Genomic DNA, 27,591 nt, shown 5'->3' on the forward strand with positions numbered 1-27,591 from the left:
CTTGTTTCTTTTTTTTTTTTTTTTAAACATAATGGTTTTCTTTTTTTTTTTTTAAGATTTTTTATTTATTTATTTGAGAGGTTGAGTTACAGACAGTGAGAGGGAAAGACAGAGAGAAAGGTCTTCCTTCCATTGGTTCACTCCCCAAATGGCTTGCAACAGCTGGAGTTGCGCCGATCTGAAGCCAGGAGCCAGGTGCTTCTTCCTGGTTTCCCATGTGGTGCAGGGGCCCAAGCACTTGGGCCATCTTCTACTGCTTTTCCAGGCCATAGCAGAGAGCTGGATCAGAAGAGGAGCAGCCAGGACTAGAACCAGTGCCCATATGGGATGCCGGTGCCACAGGTGGAGGCCCCTATTTGTTTCTTAAAATCAGGAAATAATACTTAAGGAATGTATAAAGATTGAATAACATCATAATTCAGAAATTAAAGAAAAAAATAGAACTTCTCCTGGTACTTCTGTCTCTCATTTCTAGACATCAGAGAGTCAGTAATCTGGTGGCAGAACTTAAAATCTAGAATCCATTTTTCACTCACAGGACTCCCTGTAACTGAACTGAGGCCCAGCAGAAGCCATTGATAAATACAATGGAACACCATGGGTTACTGGGACCCAGTATCTCTGGCCTATGCATAACATCAGAACCTGCTCTTTAGTTACTGTTGCTCTTATTGGAGCCATTGGCTATAAAACTTTTCATGTCAAAATGTTCTGATTATTTGCCTTTTGGGCTATGTAGGAAATAAAAAGCAAAGCTAGACATTTTTATGGTGACTGTGATATATATGTGATTAGCCTGGTCAAAATTAAACCTAGGCATACTATGTATGAAAATTGTGTGGGCCCTGGAGTTAGACAGGATCCACCCTTAAATCTACCATTCAGTAGCTGTATCACCATAGACAACTTAAAAAAGCGGCTTTACTGGTTCATTCTCCAAATGGCCACAATGGCTGGGTCTGGTGCAGGCTAAAGCCAGGAGCCTGGAACTCCATCCAGATCTCCCATGTCAGTGGCAGGAGCCCAGACACTTGGGCCATCTTCCATTGTTTTCCTGGGTACATTGTCATGGAGCTGGATCAGAAGTGGGCAGCCAGGAGTCAAACCAGTACTCATATGAGATGCCAGCGTCACAGGCATCAGCTTAACTTCTGTGCCACAACACCAGTCCCAGCTTTATATTTGTAACTATAAAAGTTGTACATACCTGGGGACCAGCGCTGTGGTATAGCAGGTAAAGCTGCTGCCTGTAGTGCTGGCATCCATTATGTGTGCCAGTTCAAGTCCCGGCTGCTCCACTTCCAATCCAGCTCTCTGTCCTCTGCCTCTGCTTCTCTGTAACTCTGCCTTTCAAATAAATAAATAAATATTTAAAAAAAGAAAGAAACCCTTTCTTTAAAAAAAAAGAATTATGCATGAGTATTGGTCTCTTAATTTTGGCAGATGTACCACAGTAATGTAAGGTGAAAACTTTAGGGGGAACTAAAACTGAGTGAGGAATATGAGGAAATCCTCCCTGTACTATTTTTGCAATTTCTCTTTAAATGTAAAATTTTTCCAAAATAAATATTTTACTTGAAAAAAATAAAAAGCATTATTCTGAGAAGGAATTAAGGCCTTCATGGCATAAAATGAATCAGAATGTCTGGCCTAGAGCCTGGAATGCTGTTGAGCGAGGGTGGAGAGGGCATAAGGACCACGTGGGAAGCTTTCTGGGCCAAGCCTGGTAGCAGGAACATGACTGCTGTCCACACTCAGTCATCCAGAGGCAAAGGGGCCCAGGAGAAGTAACTTATATGCACCTAAAAAAAATACAAGTGTGGGGAGTACAAGGTAGAAGGAAAAAAATTAAAAATGAAAAGTCCCCTTCCTATTTCAGTTCCCGTTTCAATTTGCTTTCCAAAGTTAAAATTGTTAACAGTTTTGTGTTTCTATTTTTCTGGACCTTTATTAATGTATATAAACACATATTCATATATAACATATAACACACATGTATAGAGTTACAGTTTTATTTTTTGAAAATTATTTAATTTTTTGTTTTAATTTATCTTAACATTTTATAAGGTTTTTGTGAGGCCTTCCTTAAAGAATTTATGTAAAAAGGCACAAACTAGGCCTTATTAAGTGTATATTATCATTGAAATGAATCTAGGAAAATATTGAGGTATGAATAAGAAGATAAAAGGTGAAGAAGAGAGCTGGGAAGGTAAAAGTAATTCAGCTTCCCGAATGTTTGCGTTAATACTGGGACAGAATACCCAGAATAGGAAAAAAAAATCCCTTAAGAACCACTGAACCTTGGCCCTCCTCTCTCCACTTTTCTTAAGATCCCAAACCAAGGAAAAGAAACCCAAATGCTCCTGGACCTACTTCCTGACAGAATTGGGCATGGAACTTTCCTCAACTCTTCTGAGGGAGGATCCCTGGATCTGGTGGACTTTGTGAGGCAACATCGGATACCTCTGGGTAAGGTTTAGGGTTTCAGGCTCCTCTCCGGCCCTTCTTCCCCCAGTTTCTAGGTTGCAACCTATAGGTGAAGGACTGTTCTAAAAATGCAAACATCATTTAGAAATTAAAAGATGCACAATATGTGTACTTTCTGAGCTTTGTTTAAATTACAGTTTCAATTCCCTTTAGAATATAAACTCTGTGAGCATGAGGCACTTGTCTTGTTCATTGCATCATTCTCTAGTGCTTAGAATTCACTAATTTTTCAAACATATGAATTTTCAAATGATTTTAACAAAATTAACATGTGTTATGAAACTATAACACTTATTTAAAAAAATAAGAATTATGGAAAATTCCAAGTATATTTTACATATCAGCCATTGTACACTTGATTGTTAACTTGCTTATGAAGTATCTATTTTGTTGCAGTCACTGCTGTAATTGCTGGGAATATAGCTGTAAGCAAAGTAGATACAAGGGTTCTTTTTCAAGGAATTCATATTTTTTAGCAAAGGAAAGACAGTAATCAAATATGCAAGAAAATGTCACTGTTAAGTTCTGTGAAGAAAACTAAGCAGCTGAAATTTAGTGATCAGCTGACCACTTTCATTTGGATGGTCAGGGAAGGCCTTTCAGCAGATGGAAAGAAGCAGTTGGCTGTAAACCATTTTATGGAATGATCAATTTGATAGATTTACCATTTAGAAAATGTGTGGGTGTTTTAACTATTTAGAATTGTCAGCAATTGATAATTTTTTTTCTTTTTGCTGAAATTTTTAAACATGCACAAAAATAGAGAAAATGGAAGCCATTTGCATAGTTTTACTTGCTGGATTGGCCCAGCTCTGCTGCTAGCAGAGAGAGGGGCAGGTTGGGTTTTGTGTTGAGGCTGCCTAATGCAAGGGAACAGATGCCATCAGTGACATCAGTGAAGTATTTTACTCTGGAAGGCAAGTACAGTGCTTCAAAGCAAGAATTTTTTTTTTTTTTTTAAGATTTATTTATTTTTTACTTGAGAGTCAGAGTTACAGAGAGAGGAGAGGCAGAGAAAGAGAGAGAGGTCTTCCATCTGATGGTTCACTCTCTAATTGGCTGCAATGGCCGGAACTGCACTGATCCAAAGCCAGGAGCCAGGAACTTCTTCCAGGTGTCCCACACAGGTGCAGGGGCCCAAGGACTTGGGCCATCTTCTACTGCTTTCCTAGGCCATTAGCAGAGAGCTGGACGGGAAGTGGAGCAGCTGGGACTAGAACCGGCACCCATATGGGATGCTGGCGCTTCAGGCCAAGGCTTAACCCACTGCGCCACAGTGCTGGCCCCCCATGCCTACTCTTAGCTCAGCACTAAGAGCTAAGTTTTCTTACCTATGTTTTGGCCTTTGTAAGAGTAGCAAGAATTGCAACAACCCTTCCAAAAACCCTTGCCTTGTTTATCACGACTGGTTTATACCATGCCTCTTGCCTCTCTCTTTCATGCAAGAAAGAATCACATAGCATTGAAAGGAATATTAATTCCTTGCCTGCTACATTAATGTCATAGTTGCAGCACATATTTGCTGCATAAATACACTAATTGAATTATAACTTTTCGCATCACACATAAGGAAAGGCCAGTTTTTTAGAACAATAAACTATTGCAAATTAGCATAATTTGTAAAGATTTTTCATTGTCTAGTTGGTAAACACAGGATGAATTCATGTACCTTCTTTTACTACAAGCATTCTTTCTCCTTTGATCTAGAACTGTGTTTGACCTCAAACATCAAAAGTCAGACAGTTCCATCTTATGACCAGCATCATTTCGGATTCTGGTACAGCATTGCACATCCTTCTGTGATCTGTGTAAGGTGTTTTGTGTAAAGTATTTTCCGAGTTTCATTTGTGTAATGTAATAGCTGAGTTTCATTAATTCCAATGAGCACAACCTAGATGACTGCCTTGCATGTCTGAGGAGTTAGAGGGACTGGTGCATGGGAGGCTGTAAAGGGTTGGGGTGATTCTGGTCTGGCTCCATGACAAGTCCTGATTGGTACCTGGGGGAACTTAAAAGAAACAAAACAAAGCTGATGCCCAACACCTATCCCATGAAATTCTGCTAATTTGATCTGGGATGAGTTCTGGCCATAGACAGGTTTTTTTTTAATTTTTTTTTTTTATTTTTTATTTTTTTGACAGGCAGAGTGGACAGTGAGAGAGAGAGACAGAGAGAAAGGTCTTCCTTTGCCGTTGGTTCACCCTCCAATGGCCGCCGCGGCCGGCGCGCTGCGGCCGGCGCACCGCGCTGATCCAATGGCAGGAGCCAGGAGTCAGGTGCTTTTCCTTGTCTCCCATGGGGTGCAGGGCCCAAGCTCCTGGGCCATCCTCCACTGCACTCCCTGGCCACAGCAGAGAGCTGGCCTGGAAGAGGGGCAACTGGGACAGAATCCGGCGCCCCAACTGGGACTAGAACCCGGTGTGCCGGCGCCGCTAGGTGGAGGATTAGCCTAGTGAGCCGCGGCGCCGGCCCATAGACAGGTTTTAAAAGCTCTCCCAGTGATTCAATATACAGTCAGGGTTTAAACACTCCTCTGTAATTTTTTTCCAAGTATCAACAAACCTGTTTTATTACAGGTATGCATAGGTGCATTTATAGGCCTTTTTTTAAACTCTTAAAAGAAGCATATGGTAAATATGAAAATAGACTCTCAACAAAAAAGTTGTGTTTTTTTTTAAAGCAATTCTTTGTTCATTTAAAAATGTTCTTGTTTATATTGGCAGACCGATGATAAAGGTGTTTTTGCAACATACCTTTCTCAAGAGTACCGGCTGGCAGCTGAAACATTTAATTTGACCCAGTCTCAGGTGTGGGATTTATCGTATGAATCCATCAACTACATCTTTGCTTCTGATAGCACCAGATCTGAACTGAGGAAGAAGTGGAATCATCTGAAGCCCAAAGTGCTACAATTTTAAGCTATAATGAAGTCAACTACCTTTGGGTTAGTGTTGCAACCAGTCTTCTTGTTATATCCCATAAGCTGTCCACCACTGCTTTTAGGAAGCACGGCAGCCAAGTACCGTGGGCCCCATTACTGAACCATACCCATGGCTGGTGCTCAGTTAATATGTCTTAAACTGACTGAGGCCTTGAGATGTAGCTTACTTCCTTGCTGCTTACTTGGAAAGACTTTAAGTGCTGTTGCTACCTAAACTCCCTGTTCCACTAGTGATTTCTTTGATTTAGCAGTCCCTCCCCAATAGCTACCATAAAACTAGAGGAATCAAAGTAATTTCTTATCAAGAAAAGTTTTGGAGTGATAGCCTACAGTAAACGAGAAAGGGGAAAATAAATTACCACCAAGACCCTTATATGCCTGCTAGCTTGTGACGATAGTCCTGTATTTTGTTGTGCTTACTCTAATCAGACTCCTTTCACTTGAACTCCATCATTGTAGTTTTTTTCTTTTTCTTTTTTTCACTGGAGCTACCAAGATTTCTACTGCACTACTCATTTCCTTCATTTGCAAAGATCTCTCTAGTAGTGGCAAAACTGGAGTTACTGGGGTTCTGTGCGTGACCAGTAACCACACTACTGGTCACACTATCAGACTACTGGAGCAGGCCTACATAAACTCACACTTGTAACGTGTCTACTTCAGATGAAGACAGGGATAAACTAAGATCAGTTCTGAATGGTAAGAAAAAGAATGTATTACATATCAAAGTATACTTGAATTGCTTTGCTCCTTAGAATATATACCCTTGATATCAGGAAGTTGGGCTAATACTAATTTCAGTTGCTAAGGGTTTCTGAAAAGCATTTGTTCTCTTTGGGAACAGGGTGAAGGAAGCTCTGAGGTTTTTGAAGTACTTAGATGTATGTTTGTAACTTTGTATAACATTATATTATTCTCTACTCCCATCTACTCATATAGAAATCACAAAGTAAAAAAGTAATGGTTTATCCATAAAACATGGATATTTTGCAGCCACTTAAAGTGTTTATGTATATATACGAAAGTTAGTGATGTGAGTGATTCTAGTTTATTAGCTTTATCGTGAAATTCTTTTCACAGTATGAAAGTCATACTTGTTTTCATTGGGAGTGGGAAGGTGAGGAGGGCATAGGTTTTCCTGTTTGAGGTTCCAGAATTCAAAATATGTGGATTGACTGATAAAGAACATTTATGAAGCTTTGGCTAACATCAAAAAAATTTGTTTGGAGATTTTTTTCTTTATTTGAAAGACAGAGAGAGGGAGAGACAGGGAAAAAGAGAGATCTTCCATCTGTTGGTTCACTCCCCAAATGGCCACAACAGCCAGGGCTAGGTCAGGCCAAAGCCAGCAGCCAGGAATCCCATCTGGATTTCCCACATGGGAAACAGGGACACAAGTCCTCGAGCCATCATCTGCTGCTTCTCAGGAGCATTAGCAAGGAGCTGGCTCAGAAGTGGAGTAGCCAGGACTCCAGCTGGCACTCCGACATGGCATACAGGCATCCCAATGCCAACTAAACTCATTAAGCCACAATGCCTGCCTGGTAACATCAAATTTAATGGTGAAATATTTAATGTTTTCACTTAAGATCAGTAACAAGTAAAGGACAGCCGCTCTAACCACTGCTCTGTGATACTGATCTAGAGGTCCTAGCCAATATAATAAGGCAAGCAGAAGAAGTAAAAAGTAGAAGGATTAGAGAAAGAAAAAAGTAAAAACCATTTCTATTTACAGATAACATGATTATTTACTTAGAAAATCCAAAGGAATCTACAAACAACTGAAAGAATTCTACAAAATGAAGTAGCAGTCACAGGAAGAAATCAATATTCAAAAATCAGTTGAAGAAAAAGGTGAATGATTACAGTAGAAAAACACACAGTGGGAAACACCTTACTGCATCAGAAAATACGGGAGTGCAAAATGAGTACAAGAGCCGGCGCCGTGGCTCAATAGGCTAATCCTCCACCTTGCGGCGCCGGCACACCGGGTTCGAGTCCCGGTTGGGGCGCCGGATTCTGTCCCGGTTGCCCCTCTTCCAGGCCAGCTCTCTGCTATGGCCAGGGAGTGCAGTGGAGGATGGCCCAGGTGCTTGGGCCCTGCACCCCATGGGAGACCAGGAAAAGCACCTGGCTCCTGGCTCCTGCCAGGATCAGCGCGGTGCGCCGGCTGCAGCGGCGGCCATTGGAGGGTGAACCAACGGCAAAAAGGAAGACCTTTCTCTCTCTGTCTCTCTCTCTCACTGTCCACTCTGCCTGTCAAAAAAAAAAAAAAAAAAAAAAAAAAAAAAAAAAAAAAAAAATGAGTACAAGAGCTAATTTGAAGAGACTCCTACAGTCCACTCTGAGATAATTTTAGCATTGAAATATAGGATAGTAATAGATTTTTTAAAAAATATTTATTTGTTTATTTGAAAGTTAGAGACATCCTCCGTCTGACAGTTCACTTTCCAGATGGCTAGAATGGCCAGGGATGGGCCAAGCCAAAACTAGGAGCCAGGAGCTTCAAATGGGTTTCCCGTGTAGGTAGCAGGGGCCCGGACACTGGGATCATTTTCCACTGCTTTTTTCCAGGACATTACCGGGAAGTTGGATCAGAAGTGGAGCAACCAGGACAGGAACTGGCATCCAAATGATATGCTGGCATTGTAGGTGGTGGCTTTACCTGCTGTGCCACAGTGCTGACCTCAGGATAGTAACAGATTTTTAACTCATCAAAATAAAAAATTTGAGTTATAGTAATAATAATATATGGAGGAAAAGGGAAAGTTTTTCCTTAAAGTAGCATGTCAGCTAAAATACAGTCAGTCTTCTGTATCCATGGGTTCTGTATCTGTGAGTTCTGTATCTGTGGATTCAGCTAACTGCAGATTGAAAATAGTCAGAAAAACAACTGTGCCTACACAAGAGTGTGTACAAACTTACTTAGCATCATTTCCTAAACAGTAGTGTGACAACCATTTATATAGTGATTACATTGTAGTGATCTTGAGATGATTTAAAGTATGTGAAAGGATGTACATGGACTTGAGCATCTCTGGGAGGTCCTAGAATCAATTCTCCATGGATACTGAGAGATGACCATATAGGGAAAGAATGATGGAGTTAGAAAATGTAGTGAATGGAGGCCAGCATTTTGATGTAAAGGGTTGAGCTGTCCCTTTAACGCCAGCATCCCGGTATGGGTGCCGGTTTGAATCCTTGCTGCTCCACCTCCAATCCAGCCCCCTGCAAATGAGCCTGGGAAAGCAGCGGAAGATGATCTCAGTGCTGGGGCCCCTGAACCCATGTGGGAGACCTGGGTGAAGCTTCTGGCTTAGGCCTGGCCCAGCCCCAGCTGTTGCAGCTATTTGGGTATGAACAAGCAGATGGAAGGTCTTTCTTTCCTCTCTCTTTCTGTAACTTTACCTTTCAAATAAATAAATCTTTTAAAAAAAAGAAAAAGTAGTGAATGCTAAAACTGGTAGATGAAACAAAGTATTTAATGAGAAACATGAAAGTATTCCTACATATTACTAATAACAATGGGGAAAATAGTAACTACAGTGAAGAAACCTAATAAACATAGCCAAGGAACAAAGTTAATACCACCAATATTGGGAGAAACTAAATCATGTGTCTCCTGATAGTATGCACTCAAAAAGACACAACATTTCTTTTATGGTATTCTTTCCAAAAATGCACACACTGAACCTAATCATGAGGAACCATCAATTAAACCTAAACTGAAGGTCATTCTAAAAAATAACTGACCTGGCCGGCACCACGGATCACTAGGCTAATCCTCCGCCTTGAAGCGCCGGCACACCGGGTTCTAGTCCTGGTCGGGGCGCCGGATTCTGTCCCAGTTGCCCCTCTTCCAAGGCCAGCTCTCTGCTGTGGCCCGGGAGTGCAGTGGAGGATGGCCCAAGTCCTTGGGCCCTGCACCCCATGGGAGACCAGGATTAGCACCTGGCTCTTGCCATCGGATCAGCGCGGTGCGCCGGCCGCGGTGGCCATTGGAGGATGAACCAATGGGAAAAGGAAGACCTTTCTCTCTGTCTCTCTCTCTCACTGTCCACTCTGCCTGTAAAAAATAATAATAATAATAAATAAATAAAATTCTATAAATAAATAACTGACCTAATACTCTTCAAAAAGTGTGAAGGTCAAGAAAAATGAAGGGTAAGATTTAAAAGAGACTAAAAAGAAATGTCAGATGTAAAATGTGATCCTGGAGATGGGCATGCATCCTACATTGGAGTGCCAGTTTCAATCGTAGCTACGCCATTTGTGATCCAGCTCCCGCTAATGTGACTTTTGGGGAACAGCAGATGATGGCTCGAGTATTTGAGTCCCTGCCATCCATGTGGGAGAGCTGGATGGAATTTCTGGCTCCTGGCTTCAGCCAGGCCTAGCCCTGGCTGTTATCATTTGAGGAATGAAACCAGCCACACATGGAAGATCTCTCCCTGTCTCTATCCTTCTCTGTCATTCTGTCTTTCAAATAAAGAAATCCTTACATAAAAACATGACACTGGATTGCATATTGGATGAAGAAAAAAATCATTATAAGGAACACTAGTGGAGTGATTTTAAAAATGTGAATGAAGAGTATTAATTTTAAATGTCCTGATGTTGATAATTATTCTGTGGTTATTTCAGAGAATGTCCTTGTTCTTAAGAAATACACAATATGAAATGTGTAGGGGTAAAGAGCCCTGTGTCTCCTAGTTGTTATCAAGTGACTTTTTATTTTTTATTTTATTTTATTTTTTTATTTGTAAGACAGAGTTACAGAGAGGCAGAGGCAGAGAGAGAGAGAGAGGTCTTCCATCCACTGGTTCACTCCCCAAATGGCTGCAATGGCCAGAGCTGTGCCAACCTGAAGCCAGGAGCCAGGAGCTTCCTCCGGGTCTCCTACTAGGTGCAGGGGCCCAAGGACTTGGGCCATCTTCTATTGCTTTCCCAGGCCACAGCAAAGAGCTGGATTGGAAGCAGAGCAGCTAGGACTTGAACCAGTGCCCATATAGGATGCCGGCACTGCAGGCGGTGACTTTACCCGCTATGCCACAGTGCCGGCCCCAATCAAATGACTTTTAAAATGTGTACATAGGGCCCGGCGCCGCGGCTCAATAGGCTAATCCTCCGCCTGTGGCACCAGCACACCGGGTTCTAGTCCTGGTCGGGGTGCCGGATTCTGTCCCAGTTGCTCCTTTTCCAGTCCAGCTCTCTGCTGTGGCCCAGGAGGGCAGTGGAGGATGGCCCAAGTCCTTGGGCCCTGCACCCGCATGGGAGACCAGAAGAAGCACCTGGCTCCTGGCTTTGGATCAGCGTGGTGTGCCGGCTGCAGCGGCCACTGGGGGGTGAACCAATGGAAAAGGAAGACCTTTCCCTCTCTCTCTCTCTCACTGTCCATTCTGCCTGTCAAAAAAAAAAAAAAAAAAAAAAAAGTAAAAACAAACAAGCAAATGTGTACATAGGTATATGTCTGTATATACAGAAAGAATCTAAAGCAAATTTCCAAAAAATTTAATTTGGTGAAATTAGATATACAGGAGTTTTTGGGAAGTTTTTCTGTTAAGTTTGAAATTATGTCAAGAAAAAAATAACAAAAGTTACAAAAAACTACATATATGTAGATATGGAACAGGCCCTCTGGAACTTTATTTCCTTGATTTCTTTCATGGTCTATTTTGAAAAACATGCCCAGTTTCTACTGATAATACCAATTCATCCTATGAGTACATTCTATTTTAATTTTCAGAGTTCCTTCCCAGACCTACATGATCATCACAGTAGCTGCTGCTTCTGCCCTATGCTAAAAACATACAGTTTTTTGAAAAGATTTATTTTACTTATTTGAAAGGCAGAGTTACAGAGAGAGAGAGCATAGAGACACACACAGAGAAAGATCTTCCATCCATTGGTTCACTCTGCAGATGGCCACAACTACTGGGACTGGACCAGGCCAAAGCCAGGAGCCTGGAATTTCATTCAGGTCTCCTATATGGGTGGCAAGGAACCAAGCACTTGGGCTATCTTCTGTTGCCTTCCCAGGAGCATTAACAGGGAGCCAGATTGGAAATGGAACAGCTGGGACTCAAACCTAGCACTCATATGGGATGCCAGTGTCACAGGCAGCAGCTTAATCCAATGTGCCAAAACAGTGGCCCCTTTAAGGGTGTATTTAGCTCATGGTTTATTATTTTACCTACATGAGATCCACATCAAGACCATCACTAGTACTTGGCCCGGTCTCTTAAATGGTTGCTTCCTCGTTTATCTGTTAAAAATTGACAAATGCCAACTGTGGACAAACAGGGATTTGTGAAGCCTAAGAACTGTTCAGGTGCTTGGTGGCCACAGCATGAGATATTGGAATATGGACCTCACTGTGTAAAATGACATAGTGTCCTTTGGTTTCTCTGCTGCTCAGGGAAGATGTCAATAAAATACTATTTTTAAATTGAATTCTGCTGAATTTGATGAGCTCACTATTTGTGGAAAGTTTTAAAATTGTTTTCCTAATTTATCTTTTAGATTTTTATGGATTGAATAGATCCCCTGGGAAGCCAGATTTTTTTTTTTTTTTTTTTTTAATGTACCTACCTTACCCTTTTCTACTTTGACCATAGCGGTACTATGCTAGCCAGGCACTTCTTGGGCTCTAGGATACTTTGGTTTCTATTTCTAGTCTAACCTGACTTCCAGTTGTTCCAAAGTTTTATTTCTGAAAGAGCCTTAATAGTGTGTGTAACAGGAATGGCAGACTTTAAAATCCTAAAATTTATATATTTATACATTTATAATAAATTTTAATGATTATACAAACTTCATAAAACATGTTACTTTAAGCATCATGGTTTCAGAGTCAAAACTTTGAGACATGCATGTCAGTAAGATCGCTCTTCAAGTATTATACATTTTTCACTTCAGGTTTTGAATTCAGTAATGGAGAACGAACTGGTCCACCTTTATACTCTTACTCCATCCTCCCTTCTGGAACTGGTCTTGATAAAACCCCATTGCTTGGGGTCAGTGTTGTAGTGTAGCAGATAAAGCCACCACCTGTGATACCTACTCCGGCATCCTGTATGCATGCCATTTCAAGTCCCAGCTGCTCCACTTTCCATCCAGCACCCTGCTAATGTGCTGGGAAAACAGTGGGAAATGGCCCAAGTGCATAGGCCCCTGCATCCACATTGGAGGCCAGAAAGAAGCTCCTGGCTTCAGTCTGACCCAGCATTGGCCACTGAGGCCATTTAGGGAGTGAACCAGCAGATGGAGGATCTCTCTCTAACTCTACCTTTCAAATAAATAAATAAATCTTTAAAAAATATTTATTTATTTATTTGAAAGGTTGAGTTACAAGAGCAGAGGCAGAGATGTCTTCCATCCACTGGTTTACTCCCCAGATGGTCACAATGGCTGGAGCTGGGGCGATCCGAAGCCAGGAACCAGGAGCTTCTTCGGCATCTCCCACATGGGTGCAGAGGCCCAAAGTGTTGGGCCTTCCTCCCCTGTTTTCCCAGGCACATTAGCAGGGAGCTGGATCAGAAGTGGAGCAGTCAGGACTCAAACTGGCACCCATATGGGATGCTGGCACTGCAGGTGGCAGCTCCTACCCACTATACCATAGCACTAGCCCCTAAATAAATCTTGAAAAAACAAAAACAAAAACAAAAAGTGATATATAAAATTAACAGATGCAGCCTCTACACTCAGATTACAAGGGAAAAATGGCAGCAACAGAGACTAAGTTCTATGGCACTGGCCATAGAGAACAAGCAATAAAATAAGCATGATGGAGAAAATAAAGAAAAAGCAGTAATTGAACTCAAAAACAACTGACAAGAACAGATGTAACCATTTTGCTTCCGTTAATGCTTCTGTTTCTGTCTTCCTTTGCTGCACAAAGTATCTCCTCCCAAAAGGGCTTTATGGATATTAAAAGGCTAGGGGTGAATAGATTCTTTTGGTTTCCCAACACTGGCCTTGGTTTCTCTTTTTTAGAGAGGTTGAAGACTTTTATTTCTTGCTTCTTCCATCCTCAGGAATGGCAGATTGGGTGGCATTTAACGGTTGTTAGGGATAAAATGGGTCTTTACATGGTAAGGAGTTACTCTTTGTCCCATTCCTTCTGCAAGGTTGTTCCTTGTGGGTCTCTTAAAATAAGACTCACTCTCCATGCCCAGTTATCATGAGTTGCAATAGATTGTGGATACTGATACCAAGGAAGGATTTTCTTTCTTTTAACCATAGTCTCACTTGTCTCTCTGCCTAGCACAAATATTCAGACACTTCTAGTAACCTCATACAAGGAACCAAGAAAAGCAGATAAAGATTCATCAAAAAGTTATTCATAATTTGCATATAGGCATAGAAACACCTGAAGACACCAGGTACTTTATAGATGTAATTTTTATTAACATGGTATCCCTGAGAGGCAGATTAGGTGTAAACATTATCCTGCTATACAGAAAGGGAAATGGAGGAGGATGACTTACAGGACATCTGGAACCACAATTCATATCTGTTGAAAGCCCAACCGATGCTTTTTCCACACAAGTATACATTAATATACTAAAGACAATAATCTCTTTTAACATTACAGCAAGCTTCCTAAACCATGCAGATCCTGAATTATTGCTTTAAACTGGTGTTTGCTGAACCTTCCTGTCTGTTTAGGCAGCAAAACTGAGATACTATCTTCCCTTAATTCTTAATAAATGTTGGGAGATTCTTTTTCCTCAGCATCAGAACCCTAAGTAATCTCTCATCTAACACAGTAAGCTATGAATTACAGAATATCCTATCTCCCTACTGCTGTCCCAGATCTCACTCTAACCACAGAACTTTAACTATGAATGTGAAACAGCTGCTTATCTTAGGCCATGGCCATCTGGCTGTGTTCCTCTTTCTTCTGACCTCCCCACCTGGCCTTTGTCGCCCGCAGAAACTAGTCCCCCAAAACTGCTCTTTCTTCCCTGATGTCAGCCACTCTTTTCTTAGCAGTAAGTGTAGCATCGCACCCGTGATGATGAGTGTACCACCTTGTGGGCTGCCTCTGGCACTTCATATTTTGGCTAAGGTGATTCTTTTTCTTCCACTGCACAACCCATGTTATACTCTTCCCAAGCTTTGAACTGCTCTAAACTTTAGCTAACCTTCCTTACAGTCTCTGTTCTGCCAATCACTCCCCCATCTTTCCTATTCCTCACCCATCCAGCACTCAGTTTTGCAACTAGTTTTAGAAAGTTCATCCTACCCTAATTTACCCAGTAACCTTCCCTGCTCTGGACACTTTCTGCTTCATTAAGGCTTCCTGAATAAAAGAGAATACCTTTTAAAATTTTATTGTAGCAAATTCTAATGCATTAGCCATTAACATTTTTGCATAGAGGTACTACTTAGCTTTCTAGATTTCTCTGAAACTGTTGCCAGCTACACACGTGCTTATTGTGTCATTTGTTTTAGACTGTGTCTAACATGTTTTACAGTGCTTGTCATACTACTGTGAACATATGGCCAACTCAGTTCTATCTGATTATAAAGATTAGTAATTACACCTGTGTTTGAAGAGCTGCTTTTAACTGTACACAGTTGAGTGTGTTTGTGTAGACTGGCAGCTCCACTGACCAAAGATGATCCATCTTCCCTGCCGTTAAACAGCTGTTGGCACAGAATTGGCCTGTTTTCCCAATACATGGGAATGTGGCAGTGGCTTGTTCTTTGCAAGTTAGTATTTAGTGCTGATGGGGTGCTAACACTATACTAGGTGTTTGGAGTGTGTGGATATAGAGGATTCCCTATTAGCAGCTTTAACTGCCTTCCCCAACACAACTAGCTAGCTTGCTCTTTGGGCCTCTGGACCACAAAGCGCTGATTAAATTCAGTTGATAGGACTGAAAGAAAATCAAACTAGATGCTGTGAATGTAGTAGTAGTCTATTCCAACCCTGCTAGGATTTGGAAAAAACTAAGAAATTCAGGGTTCACATTTTAATATTTATATAAAATTTATATTGTTTCCCCATAGAGAACATCTGATTCTTGACAAGATGATTCTTACAGCAGAACCAAGAGGGACATTAAACTCTTCTATGAGGTAAATGAAGACTATGCCTGACAGATGTGTCATTCTGAGCCCTGGCTTAAGTGAATAGGAAGATTTCATTCTTTTTAGCATTTCCATTACTGTGTAAAGAAGACCTAGACCCACCTAATGAAGAATGTCTCACAACTTTTCCCTGAAATGCAGATGTGATGGGTTTTTAAATTTGAACTGCAGTTGAATGACAGGATGAGTAAAGATGTATATATCAAATTCATAGGCTCTGCTACCATGTTCTCTATTAAAGGAACAACATAGGCACTGAGAGGCAAAAGTTGTTACCTGTCTGTTCAAAGGTAGGCAAGGAGAGGGACTGAAATATTCCTTTGGTTCTTAAAATGACTGCCTTGGGAATTTGACACTTGAGCCAGGAGAAATATAAGGAACAAACAGTGGCATAAATCCTGGAGAGTATTAAGCCAGCTGGGCACATAAATAGATGGATCTCACTCCTGGAAGACTTTCCAAACAATACACTTATTGAGGCTCTTTCTTTTATATATATCGACATCCTCAGGGGCTTACTTAGGTGCTGACTGTGTCGGAAGCTTTTCTCGTGTATGGATTTCTCGGTGCTTGTTAAGGGCAGAGCTTTTACTAAAACACTTGCCGCAATCATGACACCCATAAGGTTTCTCTCCCGTGTGGGTTCTGTGATGTGCACGTAAGTCAGAACTCTTACTGAAACTCTTTCCACAGTCGGAACACACATGTGGTCTCTCTCCTGTGTGTATTCTTCGATGTGCACTAAAATGAGAACTGTTATTAAAGCTTTTTCCACACTCTTCACATTGATAGGGCTTTTCTCCTGTGTGAGTTCTCTGATGAATTATAAGGCTTGAGCTCTGATTGAAGCGTTTTCCACACTCACCACACTGATAAGGTTTCTCTCCTGTGTGGATTCTCCTATGGGTGATGAAATTTGAACTGTCTCGGAAACTTTTACCACAGTCAAGACACTTATACGGTTTCTCTCCAGTGTGGATTCGCCGATGTCTAATGAGGCGTGCACTTCTACTGAAGCTTTTCCCACAGTCAGCACATTTATATGGATTTTCTACCTGGTGAGATATCTGATGCATGAAAGAGGAGTTTGGGCTAAAGCTTTTGCCGTACCTGAGATACCTGGAGGGTTTCTCCCCCAAGCAAGGCCTCTGATGACTTAGGACTTTACCTAAACTCTTCTCTGGGAGTTTCAGTTTTCCTCTTTTCTCCCCTGGGGTTTTTTCCCACTCTCTTCCTGATCTACATTCATTCTCACTACCTTTACCTTGATTAAGATGATGGGCAAGTTTCCTTTCAGACCTTGCAAGTAATGTCCTGTGCAGTTGCACTTCCTCAGATATATCCCGTTGTGGATTCTCTTCATTCTCAAATCCAGCCTCAAAACCTGATATAAGAAAAGAATTTTTAATGTTAGCCATTTCTTCTGTGTATGTGCCAGGGTAAAGCAAACCTGGGAGGAACAAATGATACATTAAGTGAGTAAAGATGAAAATTAGGGTGCTCCTGATCCCAAGTAAGTATTATTATTAAAATTCCCAGTATTTTACTTCTCTATTTGGTCACCTATCACGTACTTCTCATCTACCTACAGGTTAATTAATACATTTTTTTTTTAACTCTTCTTGGATACTTAGGATCTTCAGAAAATCCTCTCTGGAGAACTCACTGCATCTTGGGGAGACTATCACTATGAATATATAGAAAAGATACTTTTTATTAAAGATTTATTTTATCTATTTGAAAAAGTTACAGAGATAGGCAGAGACAGAGAGAGAGGTCTTCCATCTGCTGGTTCGCTCCCCAGATGGCCGCAACGGCCAGAGCTATGCCGATCCGAAGCCAGGAACCAGGAGCTTCCTCTGGGTCTCCCACGTGGCTGCAGGGGCCCAAGGACTTTGGCCATCCTTCACTGCTTTCCCAGGCCATAGTAGAGAGCTGGATTGGAAGAGGAGTAGCCGGGACTAGAACCGGCACCCATATGGGATGCCAGCGCTTCAGGTCAGGGCTTTAACACACTGCACTACAGGGCTGGCCCCAGGAAAGATACTTTCTTACAATGTTACTTTTGCTATATTTCAGGCCTACTATGGTGTTCTTGTTTGGTTAAACTAAAGGGACTAGAGGAAATTCCCAGAACATTCAGGGAAACATCTGTATCTAGACAGAGCTTCATGATTCCCCTTCTCCTTGTATTCCTATATAAATTGGAAATAAAAACAGGGTAGAGGGGCTGGCGCCATGGCTCACTGGGTTAATCCTCTGCCTGCAGCACTGGCATCCCATGTGGGTGCTGGTTCTAGTCCCGGCTGCTCCTCTTCCAGTCCAGCTCTCTGCTGTGGCCCAGGAGGGCAGTGGAGGATGGCCCAAGTGCATGGGCCCTGCATCTGCATGGGAGACCCAGAAGAAGCACCTGGCTCCTGGCTTCAGATCGGCGCAGTTCTGGGCATAGCGGTCATTTGGGGGGTGAACCAACGGAAGGAAGACTTTTCTCTCTGTCTCTCTCTCACTGTCTATAACTCTACCTGTCAAATTAAAAAAAAATTTTAAAGAAAAAGAAAACAGGGTAGAAAAATATTTACTGTAATCTTTCCTAGGAAGTATGTCTCTAAAACATTCTCTTTGCTCATGGAAAAATAATCACTAAATGCTCCAAAAGCATCTATTCTAAGTGTTCTGCTAAAGCAAGTTTTTAAATATTCTAAGAACCAATTCCAGGCTTCTTGGAGCACAGGTTGTGAGAATTAGCACTTTCAGATGTTTCAGGTAAACTCTGGATCCAAATTCCATGGACTAAATCTAAAAGCAAAACAATGTTTAGTATAAGCCCATGAATATACCCTGTAAAACATTATTCCCACCCAGAAGCTTGTCTGATGAGGTTCTTCATGAAATAGACATTCACCAGGTTAAATGAAATCTTGGAACCTTAAATACAGAAATATGTATTGTGAGGGAATATTTAGCATTTCCAAAGCCATTTTTTTTAGTAGAACATATTTGTATCTCATAGAATTATTGCTCCATGGAACATCAGCCTAAAGAATGCTTTTCTAAAGGACGTATAGAAATGGAAAATAGTATTAGTTAAATACCTACTTGTGGCCACTCTGTAAAAGGTACTTTGCAGAAGTACCTCATTTGCATCAATTCTATGCTGGAGGTCTTAATATATAAGCGAACTTGGGAACTAAGTAACTTGCTGTAAGTCACTCAGCTGTTAAACAATAGAGTCTAGATTCACATAAATAAACATGAATGACTCCAAAATCAGAATTCTTTTTGCCACAGGGAGAGAAGCCATATTAAAGTACTGCTTTCTCGCCGCAGTTCAATAGGCTAATCCTCCGCCTGCGGAGTACTGCTTTCTTAATTCTGACAGCAGTTAAGATTCAAAGGATTAGTTAGTTCCCTTAGAAACCTCTCACTTTGGCATGAAGCATGTATTAAGAAAAGTGTTGGCTGGCGCTGCGGCTCACTAGGCTAATCCTCTGCCTGCGGCGCCGGCACTCGGTGTTCTAGTCCCGGTCGGGGCACCAGATTCTGTCCTGGTTGCTCCTCTTCCAGTCCAGCTCTCTACTGTGGCCCAGGAAGGCAGTGGAGGATGGCCCAAGTGCTTGGGCCCTGCACCCCATGGGAGACCAGGAAAAGCACCTGGCTCCTGGCTTCCAATCAGCGTGGTACGCCCGCTGCAGCGGCCATTGGGGGGGTGAACCAACGGAAAAAGGAAGACCTTTCTCTCTGTCTCTCTCTCTCACTGTCCACTCTGCCTGTCAAAAAAAAAAAAAAAATGTTACTAGGTTTTCATATGTGTAAATAAATAAGATATAGAGCTGGTGTAAAAGCTGAAACTAGAAGAAAAACATGAGAATGAACTTATAGAATCAAGTTCATATCATATATGTAAATGACATGCTACTTGGGAAATACTAGCTTTTGGATTCTGCTAGCTAGACTGGCTGGAAATCTGCAGCTTAAACAGATGACAACAAATTTACAAAGTTTGTAATTATCTGTGATGCCACAATGTGAGGAGGCAAGTCACAAGAAAAATTTATATCCTCTCACTAAGCTGCTTAATGGACAAGAAATATAGGAGATAAGGTAGAGCAAAAAAAAAAAAAAAAAAAAAAAAAAAAAAAAAAAAAATCTGTGAAAGCTGGTGTAGAGACCAGTTCTCAATATGATCTTTGTCCTGGATCCCATTGCCTCCCCTTTTCTATGTATACTGTAAGAAGTTCAAGAGTCTTACCACTGGGGCTTTGGAATAAGACTGGAGCACGGGTTCTGACAGCCTCTGGGGGAATCTCAATATCCTCCTCTTCCTCATCAGAATCTTCCTCTATCGCCTCTTCTGCCTCTTCAGTTTGCTTCTCAGCTTGAGCCTCACTGGTTCCCTGGATGGGGCAAGAAGCTGGCTCCTCTTCCTGCCCATTGCTGGGAGGGGCAGCAGCCCGAGCACTCACCAAAGCATCCATCTCTTCAAAGAAGGGACAAGTCTCTGGTGCCTGTCCATTCTTGACTTTCCGATAACTGGTCTGTAGGCTTTTAAACTTTGTCCGACACTGCTCTGGGGTCCTAAGGAAGCCATATTCCCATAACCTCTCAGCCACTGCTCCATACAACTGGCTGTTACGGTGACAGTTCTGAAGGGCTTCATAAAACTGAGTCTCACTAAGAATTGCAAGGTAAGTCTTGGTCTCTTCATAGCCCCAGTGTACACCTGCCACCAGAAGAGAAATTTCAGCACCACTTAATCCAGAGCTTTCAGCCTCATTTCCTCACTCCTACCATCTGCATCATGAAAAATCACCTAAGCTTGGGCTCCTAGATAAAGTAAAAATACTTCATGTTTCCAAAATTGATAAACTTATTATAGAATATTTTGCTTCTCTGTACCCTTTAGCAAGTTAAGACTTTATCCATAAATTCTGTTTAGCCGGAAAAAATAAGAGGCCTTTCATCAGGTAATCATTGTGTGCACGAGGAAGAGTACAGCATGCATTTCCCCATCCTTCTACTAGTTTTTCCGGAATTCTGATCCTAATTAGAAAATCACTGGCCAGGAGAAGACCCACAGTTAATTGGTGTCAATCACAATTTGCCATCCCTAACCTCTCTAGACATTTTCTACCACTCCTATTTCCTAAGGCCTATTATGGCCCTTCTCCACTTGCCACAATCTCAACTAAGCAAGCCCAGCAATAGCAAGGACCTGAAGTATGCAAGATAAGGAGTTATAGTCATGCACCTTACAAGGGGGAAGGACTGGCAGAAACCAAGATGAGAAAGGAAACAAGAGCAAACAGGATTTCCTGGACTGAACACATGCTAGTACGGTGGGCAGATCCCCCACTCAGGCAGTGTTTATAGGAAAGCTAACACCAGGGTGAGCGTAGTCTGCACCCTGATGGTTCTCAAAGTGGAGGGAAGACGTTTGGAGTCCTTCTCCCACCTGAGAACAAGCTGGAGGTTACATTTCTTCTGTTATCCTCCACCTGCTGTGAGCAGAGAAAAGTAAAGAATCAGAAGACCACAAATGTAGTGAAAAAAGATGAACAGGTAAGAATACAGCATTTAGCACGTGCCGTGTTTGTGACTGAACTGCATTTATTTATGTCAGTGATAAGGAAAAAACAGAAGAGAAAGGAAAAAAGAGGACAGGAGGGGTACAACAGAACTAAAGTAACGTGACACACATAATAAAACATGAAGGAAAGGACCACTGTTCATGATGGGACTGCAGCTTAAGAGATGCAGCCCTGCTACCTTGCCCCACGTTACAGCCGAGGAAGTGGTCGGGTAACAGTCTGAGGTCCTCCACTGATGAGTGGTGGTTAGGATTAGAATCTAAGCCTCCTGAATCATACTTTGCTGCTCTTCCATGACAACAGATTTGTAAAAATTACATCAACAGCAACAGGCAATACTTTAAAAATAATTTCACAGGCAAAAAAAAATTTTTTTTTTTTTTTTGGTCAGAGTGGACAGAGAGAGAGAGACACAGAGAGAAAGGTCTTCCTTTACCGTTGGTTCACCCTCCAATGGCTGCTGCGGCCGGCGCACTGTGCTGATCCAAGGCAGGAGCCAGGTGCTTCTCCTGGTCTCCCATGGGGTGCAGGGCCCAAGCACTTGGGCCATCCTCCACTGCCTTCCCGGGCCACAGCAGAGAGCTAGCCTGGAAGAGGGGCAACCGGGACAGAATCCGGCACCCCGACTGGGAGAACCCCATGTGCTGGCGCCGCAGGTGGAAGATTAGCCTATTGAGCCGCGGCGCCGGCCTAACAGGCAAAAAAATTTCAACATAGAGTGTCAATGCAGGACATCTTGGTCCTGTGAAAATGCCAATGTATGGTGCCGATCTCAAAGGAGACATAAAAGGGCTGGCGCTGTGGTGCAACCGGTTAATGCCCTGGCCTGAAACGCCAGCATCCCATATGGGCGCTGGTTCTAGTCCCAGCTGTTCCTCTTCCAGTCCAGCTCTCTGCTATGGCCTGGGAAAGCAGTAGGAGATGGCCCAAGTCCTTGGGCCCCTGCCCCACGTGGGAGACCCTGGCTCCTGACTTTGGATTGGCGCAGCTCTGGCCACTGTGGCCATTTGGGGAGTGAACCATCAGACGGAAGACCTCTCTCTCTCTTTGTGCCTCCTCTCTCTGTGTAACTCTTTCAAATAAATAAATCTTTAAAAAAAAAAAAAAAGGAGAAAAAAAATGTTGCCCAACTTTGAACAGTCCTTTGCTGTGCTACTCTAAGTAAAAATAAACACAGAATAAACTGACACTGAGATTAGGGAGATTAAAAGATAAGACATGTAAAGCACTGAGCTTATATAAGGTGCTCAGTAAATACCTGTTCTTAAATATAGTGCCAGTTTTTGTTAGGTGGAAATCAGGAGAAAAAAATGAGGGAGTCCTATTCCTTTTCAGGGTCTCCTGAATATTCTGAGTATATTTATTTCAGATTTATTATCCAACAAGAGAATAAAATACAGAAATGCCTCTTTGTTCCCTATTTAAGTGGCAAAGCTGGCAGGTGACAATAAATCTGAGTCTACATCTAGTCCCACGCTCCCCAACTCTAATCCCAAAACTCCAAGAAAAGCTTCTTACCACTTGGGCTCCGGAACAGGACGGGTGTGGTTGTGTTGTTGGGGTCCTGAGGTGTGGCCTCCAAGTCTGCTTCATCACTACCAGACTCCTCTGCCATGGCTGCTTCTGCTCCCTCCTCTTGCTGCCAGCCCCCTTGCTGTGGCTCTTCAGTCTCAGTATCACTGCCCATTTGACCGGAAAGAGATACTGCCGCTTCTAGGCTATTACAGGGTAGGGCAATGACCTGGGCACTCATCAAGGCTTCCATCTCTTCAAAGAAGGGACAGGTCTCAGGTGGGTGGCCACTCTTGACTTTTCGATAGCTCTTCTGAAGACCCTTGAACTTCGTCCGACACTGTTCAAGGGTCCGAAGGAAGCCATACTCTCGGAGCCGCTCGGCCACAGCCCCATACACTTGGCTATTTCGATGACAGTTTCGGAGAGCCTCATAGAACTCAGTTTGGCTGAGAATTGCAAGTAGAGTTCTGGTCTCTTCATAGCCCCAGTGCACACCTGCTACCTTCTCATCCTCAAAACTCCAGCGGTCCTGCTCCACATAGCTTCTCTCTCTCTTGGATAGCAACAGATCAGCATGCACTCTTCTATCTCCTGCATGGCTGTCTCTTGGGAGTTCTTTATCTTTGGAGCACAGCGAAGCTAGGATCCATGGCTCTGCCTGCTCCAACCTGGAGGCCGTGTCAGATTTAGGAAATGGAAATCCTGCTTGCAGGGAAGCAAACAAAGGGTGTCACAGTTTGGACTGATCATAGAAAATATCTCTGAATTCAGTCCCACCTTTTTAATCCAAGGTATTCTAAAGTAAGTATCTAGGGAAATCTTTCAGAAAGTTCAGTAGTTTGAAGAAAGTGTGAAAAATATGGGAAACCTAAAAGATAGGAAATACCGTATTTTCCAAAGTAGGTTGCCAAGAGAGGAAAAGGTTTAGTTGTGTGTTCAGAGCAGATAATGTTACCCCAAGTTACTCCCTAGCCTTCCTGATGACTTGTTTGCAGGTCCTAGTACTGCAGGGAACAGTTACCTCTTTCACTAGGGGCTACAGAATTAAACAGTGATTTCAAGAAGGAAAGGGAGGGAGGGGAGACTGTCTTCAACTTGTCCGTTTCCTTCACACTTACTCACTGCACTCTAAAGATGTTGCCCTTAAATGCCTTTCCTCTTCATTCCTACTGCCACCATCCAAATCCAAGCTCCTCCTCTTCTCACAGCTGGAAAACTGCAGCAGTCCCCGTCCTAACTCCAGGCTTGCTCTTCCTCAGCCCGCGTACTGTCCTGCTGAGCCTCACCTTAGTTTCTAGCATGCACTGTCCATTCCCGTTGGACTTATGTACCACTCTGTGCCATTTCTTTAACTCTCTCCTTCTATGCAAATGCAAGGAGCTATGTTACCAGTGCCCCCAAGAGGCCTTTCTACAGCCTCCTTCATCTTCGACTTTGCCAAATCTCTATAATATTAACACCGTAATACACAATTAAGCAACAGATGATTGACACTTTCAGTACAGTTCAGTTCGGCACATACTTAAAATTTGCTGTTGTGTTCTCAATCTCAGTGAGTTCTTTGGGGATAGGCACCTTTTATTGCAGAGTCCCCTGCAAGGTGTTAAGACATAATAGGTGCCCAGAAACAATAATTCTGCAAGTGTGTGTGAGGTTGGGGGATTTCCTGTGGATGACTAAACAGAGACCATTACTAAATGGAGAAGGCTCTCTTCTTAGATGACAAACAGAATCTAAAATAACTACAAAATGTTTAAATGAAATGAATCAAGTGGAATTCAATAGAAGAAAGAGAAGACAAATTAAGTTCTATAAAATCAAGACCAAGTAAAAAAGCAAGGCACTTGGCAAAGCTGAAAGTTCTGAGAGTTACTGGGTGAAAAAATTATGTAATTCTAAACTGGACTGTACTGAAACAAGATATAGGAATACTTTGAAGTAAAATTCATAGCCTCTAACATAACCTCACTAGGAATATGTAGGTAGGTATACGTGTGTATACGTGTGTGTGCATGTGTGTAGAGAGAGAGAGAGAGGTAGATAATAGATATAATTTAGTTCTCCACAATTAACCTATTTGGAAAACTTAAGGTTTTAAAGGAGAATAACAGAAATTAAGATCTAAAGAATGAAGCTTCTGGGAAGAAACTTTAAAAAAAGTTTAATTTGGAGAAGGAAAACAAAGACAGATGTGCCTTCAAGTATGGAAAGTAATTTTTACCTAGAAAATAGTGACATACTATCATCCTTGCCAAGAAATAAAATAGTTCCAAATTCTGATAAAAACTAGGGAGCCATTCTCTAGGAGAATTATCAAAAGAGGAAATGTAAGAGCACTCACTGCATCAGAGGCCTAACCTGCGTGTCTTCAGGAGGTCCCCAAGAACCACATATTCTACAATTTCCACTCATTCCTAAAATCCCTTTCCCACTCACTCTTCCCGACCCTACTTCCCGATTAGAATGGCACTGTCTTCCCATATGAAGCTACTCCTCACCGCTCCTTTGAAAACGTCTGAGCTTCTCCTTTGGATTCATCTGCTCCTGTGGTCCCAGGTCTGGGCTTCTCGCCCTCTCTTTCTTGGGTACACCCCTGGGCGGGGGTGCCACTGACTCCTGCCGACCACTTAATAACTCTCGTGATGATTTCAGGGGTGCCATCTTCTCCAAGCGCACATCCTGCCCCTTCACAGAGACTGTGACCTAGAAACAACCCCCATTGATTGTCACTGCAGAGTCATAAGGAGGGGCATTCCCGGAGGATATAACAGTATCCCAAAGAGATCATCCTTCTGGGACACAGCTGGGGTTGTAGGGGTGGGGAAAGTTATGGCAAACAAGAGCCTTCTTTCATAACCCTTAGCTTAGAGCAGTTGGAACTCCAGAGGAAAAGATCAAAATAGAAAACCCAACTACAGGCTGAAAAAAATAAATTAAAAAAACCCACCTGCCTTTCACCATAAAATAGGAAACTACGAAAAACTCATAACAGGAGACGCAACGGTACACCCAGGTAGCACCTCCGACAAGTGCTCTCTGAGAAACTACTTGTTCCCGACCAGAAGTACAGGCATCACCGTGGGAGACTGTGCCCCTCTTTAAGCCTGTCTGTCCCTTCCCAATCACACACTTCTGCACACGCCACCCGCACCCCTCTTCTCACCGAACGTCCAGGTCCTCCAGGCTGTCTTTCTAAATCTTCCACCATTGTCACTGCCTCCTCTCCATTTTCTGGACACCGCTCCTGTAGCCAGTTCTGGATCTCCCCAGGCAAGACAGTCAGGAATTGCTCTAGCACCAGCAATTCTACGATCTGCTCCTTGGTGCGCACTTCCGGCCTTAGCCACCGGCAGCAAAGTTCCCAGAGCTGGCTGAAAGCCTCCCGGGGCCCAGCCACCTCCTGGTAGTGGAACCTCCTGAAGCGCTGCCGAAAGGTCTCCGAGTTAGTGCCATTCCCTCTCAGGGCGGGGTTGGCCATCATTCCAGCAGAAAGCAGCGGCCCTCCGCTCAGGGCGTGGGTTCCAGGGCTTACTCCTATCTTCCCATGTCCTTGGAGAATCACCTGCAGATAAGTCTCTGTCTGTGAGAGGAGTCTCTTTCTAGGGTAGAGAGAGAGAGGACACTATCAGAAGGAATATATTCATACGTCTAAAGCCTTGTTAGAGCTGGCCTGACTTCCTACATGCTCCAAGTAGCCGCGTGAGGCAGCGCCTTCAGGGCGATAAGCCAACACGGAGCATGAAGGAGAAAGACCTTTCAAAAGCTGTGTTTCTGGACAGCCCCAGGAAGCAGAAAACAGCACTGCCTTGCTCCTTTCCCACCTCCCCCAGATCTGCTCCCATTTCATTCTCCTGATCAGTGTTGCACAGTGAGTGCCAGCCATATGGGAAGCCAGGATCTAAAAGCAAGTCACACGGCTGAAGGCAACAACAAGCCTCTCTGTCCAGCGGGTAGCAGCTGATCTCCCCCAGTGCCTCCGCCCCGCCCCTCTCACTCCGCAACAACCAGTGCCCACCACCGACAAAAGCCGAGTCGGGAATATCGGGTCTTTGTTTTCCCTTCCCAGCAAGGGGTCGGGGGCTACTGACGGGAAACCGCGTGCATCGGGAGCAGCTGCTGTGGGTGGCTCCTGAAGCAGGCACCGGGTGGGCTTGGGGAGCGTCTCACTGAGCTGGTGAGGAGCGGGGGTCCGAGGGGCAGCAGGAATGGGTCTCCTGAGGACGAGCTCGGTGCTGACTAGGGGCTCCAAGTGCGGCGGACTCGCGGGCGCTGAACTCCGCTCAAGGATCAGCGGGTGTGCGGCTCCGGCCTCTTTGTCTTCGCTCCCTCCGGCCGGGTCACTCCCGGAGTCGTCCTGCAGTTCCTCCTGAGGCCTCTGATAGGGTCAAGGCGCCCTGAGAGCACCCTCCGGTCCACATCTAGGAGCGTCTGTCTCTGGGACTGTCTCTCTAGTCACTCGCATAACTGACCCCCGCTCAGCCTCTCCCACTCCGGGATCAGCCCCAGCCAGGACTCTCACACCACCCAGACCAGCTCCCAAACCGGAAGTCCGAGCGGGCAACTCGGGGGCGCCGAAGGCGCATGCGCCGGGAGCGCTGCGCAGACCGCAAGTCGGCAGCAGCGCGGCTGGAGCTGTCGCGAGCTAAGCGGAGGGCCGCGCGGAGCCCGGCGCACTTCCGGGACCCGGCGCGCGGTCACTTTCGCCGCCTAGCCTCCTCTCTTCCCGCAGCCGTGGTCCGGGCGGGTGCAGTCGGAACGAGCCGCCGGAGCTAAGGGCGTGCGTGCATGTGGAAGGGGGTCCTCGCCCCCGTGGTCTCCTGAGAGGACGCTGGAGGAGAGGGTCACGTCCCCAGAGACTCGAAGTCCGCCGTGGGCATGATCCACGAGCTGCTCTTGGCTCTGAGCGGGTACCCGGGCTCCATTTTCACCTGGAACAAGCGGAGTGGCCTGCAGGTACTG

The 27,591-nt window shown here is 43.7% G+C and overlaps 3 protein-coding genes across 28 annotated transcripts in view; 2 read left to right on the top strand and 1 right to left on the bottom strand.

Moving 5' to 3' along the window:
* Positions 1 to 15,736, top strand: part of MAPDA (N6-Methyl-AMP deaminase) — a 37,595-nt gene extending 21,859 nt beyond the window's left edge. For 8 of the 10 annotated variants that reach the window (XR_016218063.1, XR_016218065.1, XR_016218064.1 and 5 more), the window contains 4 exons: positions 2,331 to 2,469; positions 4,195 to 4,295; positions 5,211 to 5,431; positions 15,449 to 15,736. Coding sequence is in view for 7 of the 10 variants with exons in the window: in XM_070054108.2 (XP_069910209.2) it covers positions 2,331 to 2,469; positions 4,195 to 4,295; positions 5,211 to 5,405 (435 nt within the window). In the remaining 3 variants the exon portion in view is untranslated. Of the gene's footprint in view, positions 1 to 2,330; positions 2,470 to 4,194; positions 4,296 to 5,210; positions 5,802 to 15,448 lie in introns of those variants that run through there. The other 2 variants (XM_089310217.1, XM_089310214.1) reach the window with 1 other exon arrangement.
* On the bottom strand, positions 1 to 27,211 carry ZSCAN29 (zinc finger and SCAN domain containing 29). Of its 9 annotated transcripts, none has more exons than XR_016217205.1 (8): positions 26,721 to 27,211; positions 25,796 to 26,231; positions 25,131 to 25,335; positions 22,636 to 23,334; positions 19,779 to 20,249; positions 16,794 to 16,913; positions 1,208 to 1,347; positions 1 to 362 (listed from the first exon to the last, which is right to left on the bottom strand). XR_016217205.1 is itself a non-coding variant. In XM_089309167.1 (8 exons), exons 2-8 carry the CDS (start codon positions 26,111 to 26,113, stop codon positions 353 to 355), a joined length of 1,959 nt encoding a protein of 652 aa, XP_089165293.1. In that variant the 5' UTR covers positions 26,114 to 26,231; positions 26,721 to 27,211; the 3' UTR covers positions 1 to 352.
* The window catches only part of TUBGCP4 (tubulin gamma complex component 4), a 47,620-nt gene continuing 47,225 nt past the window's right edge, over positions 27,197 to 27,591 (top strand). For 2 of the 9 annotated variants that reach the window (XR_011380386.2, XM_008268815.5), the window contains exon 1: positions 27,218 to 27,585. Coding sequence is in view for 3 of the 9 variants with exons in the window: in XM_008268815.5 (XP_008267037.1) it covers positions 27,508 to 27,585 (78 nt within the window). In the remaining 6 variants the exon portion in view is untranslated. Of the gene's footprint in view, positions 27,586 to 27,591 lie in introns of all 9 variants that reach the window. The other 7 variants (XR_016217206.1, XM_089309171.1, XM_008268816.5 and 4 more) reach the window with 6 other exon arrangements.

Source organism: Oryctolagus cuniculus, chromosome 12, assembly GCF_051225735.1.
Source record: "Oryctolagus cuniculus isolate XC-2025 breed Fujian yellow rabbit chromosome 12, ASM5122573v1, whole genome shotgun sequence".
Lineage (NCBI taxonomy): Eukaryota > Metazoa > Chordata > Mammalia > Lagomorpha > Leporidae > Oryctolagus > Oryctolagus cuniculus.

What these genes read in the sequence shown, in the direction of transcription:
- ZSCAN29 (XM_008268814.5), bottom strand. Translation starts at nt 26,113, where the DNA reads ATGATGGCCAACCCCGCCCTGAGAGGGAATGGCACTAACTCGGAGACC. An exon ending in CTGGAGGACCTGGACGTTCG is followed by an intron (nt 25,336 to 25,795) that starts GTGAGAAGAGGG and finishes GGTTGTTTCTAG; the next exon opens with GTCACAGTCTCTGTGAAGGG. An exon ending in CTTATTCCAAAGCCCCAGTG is followed by an intron (nt 16,914 to 19,778) that starts GTAAGACTCTTG and finishes TTCTTATATCAG; the next exon opens with GTTTTGAGGCTGGATTTGAG.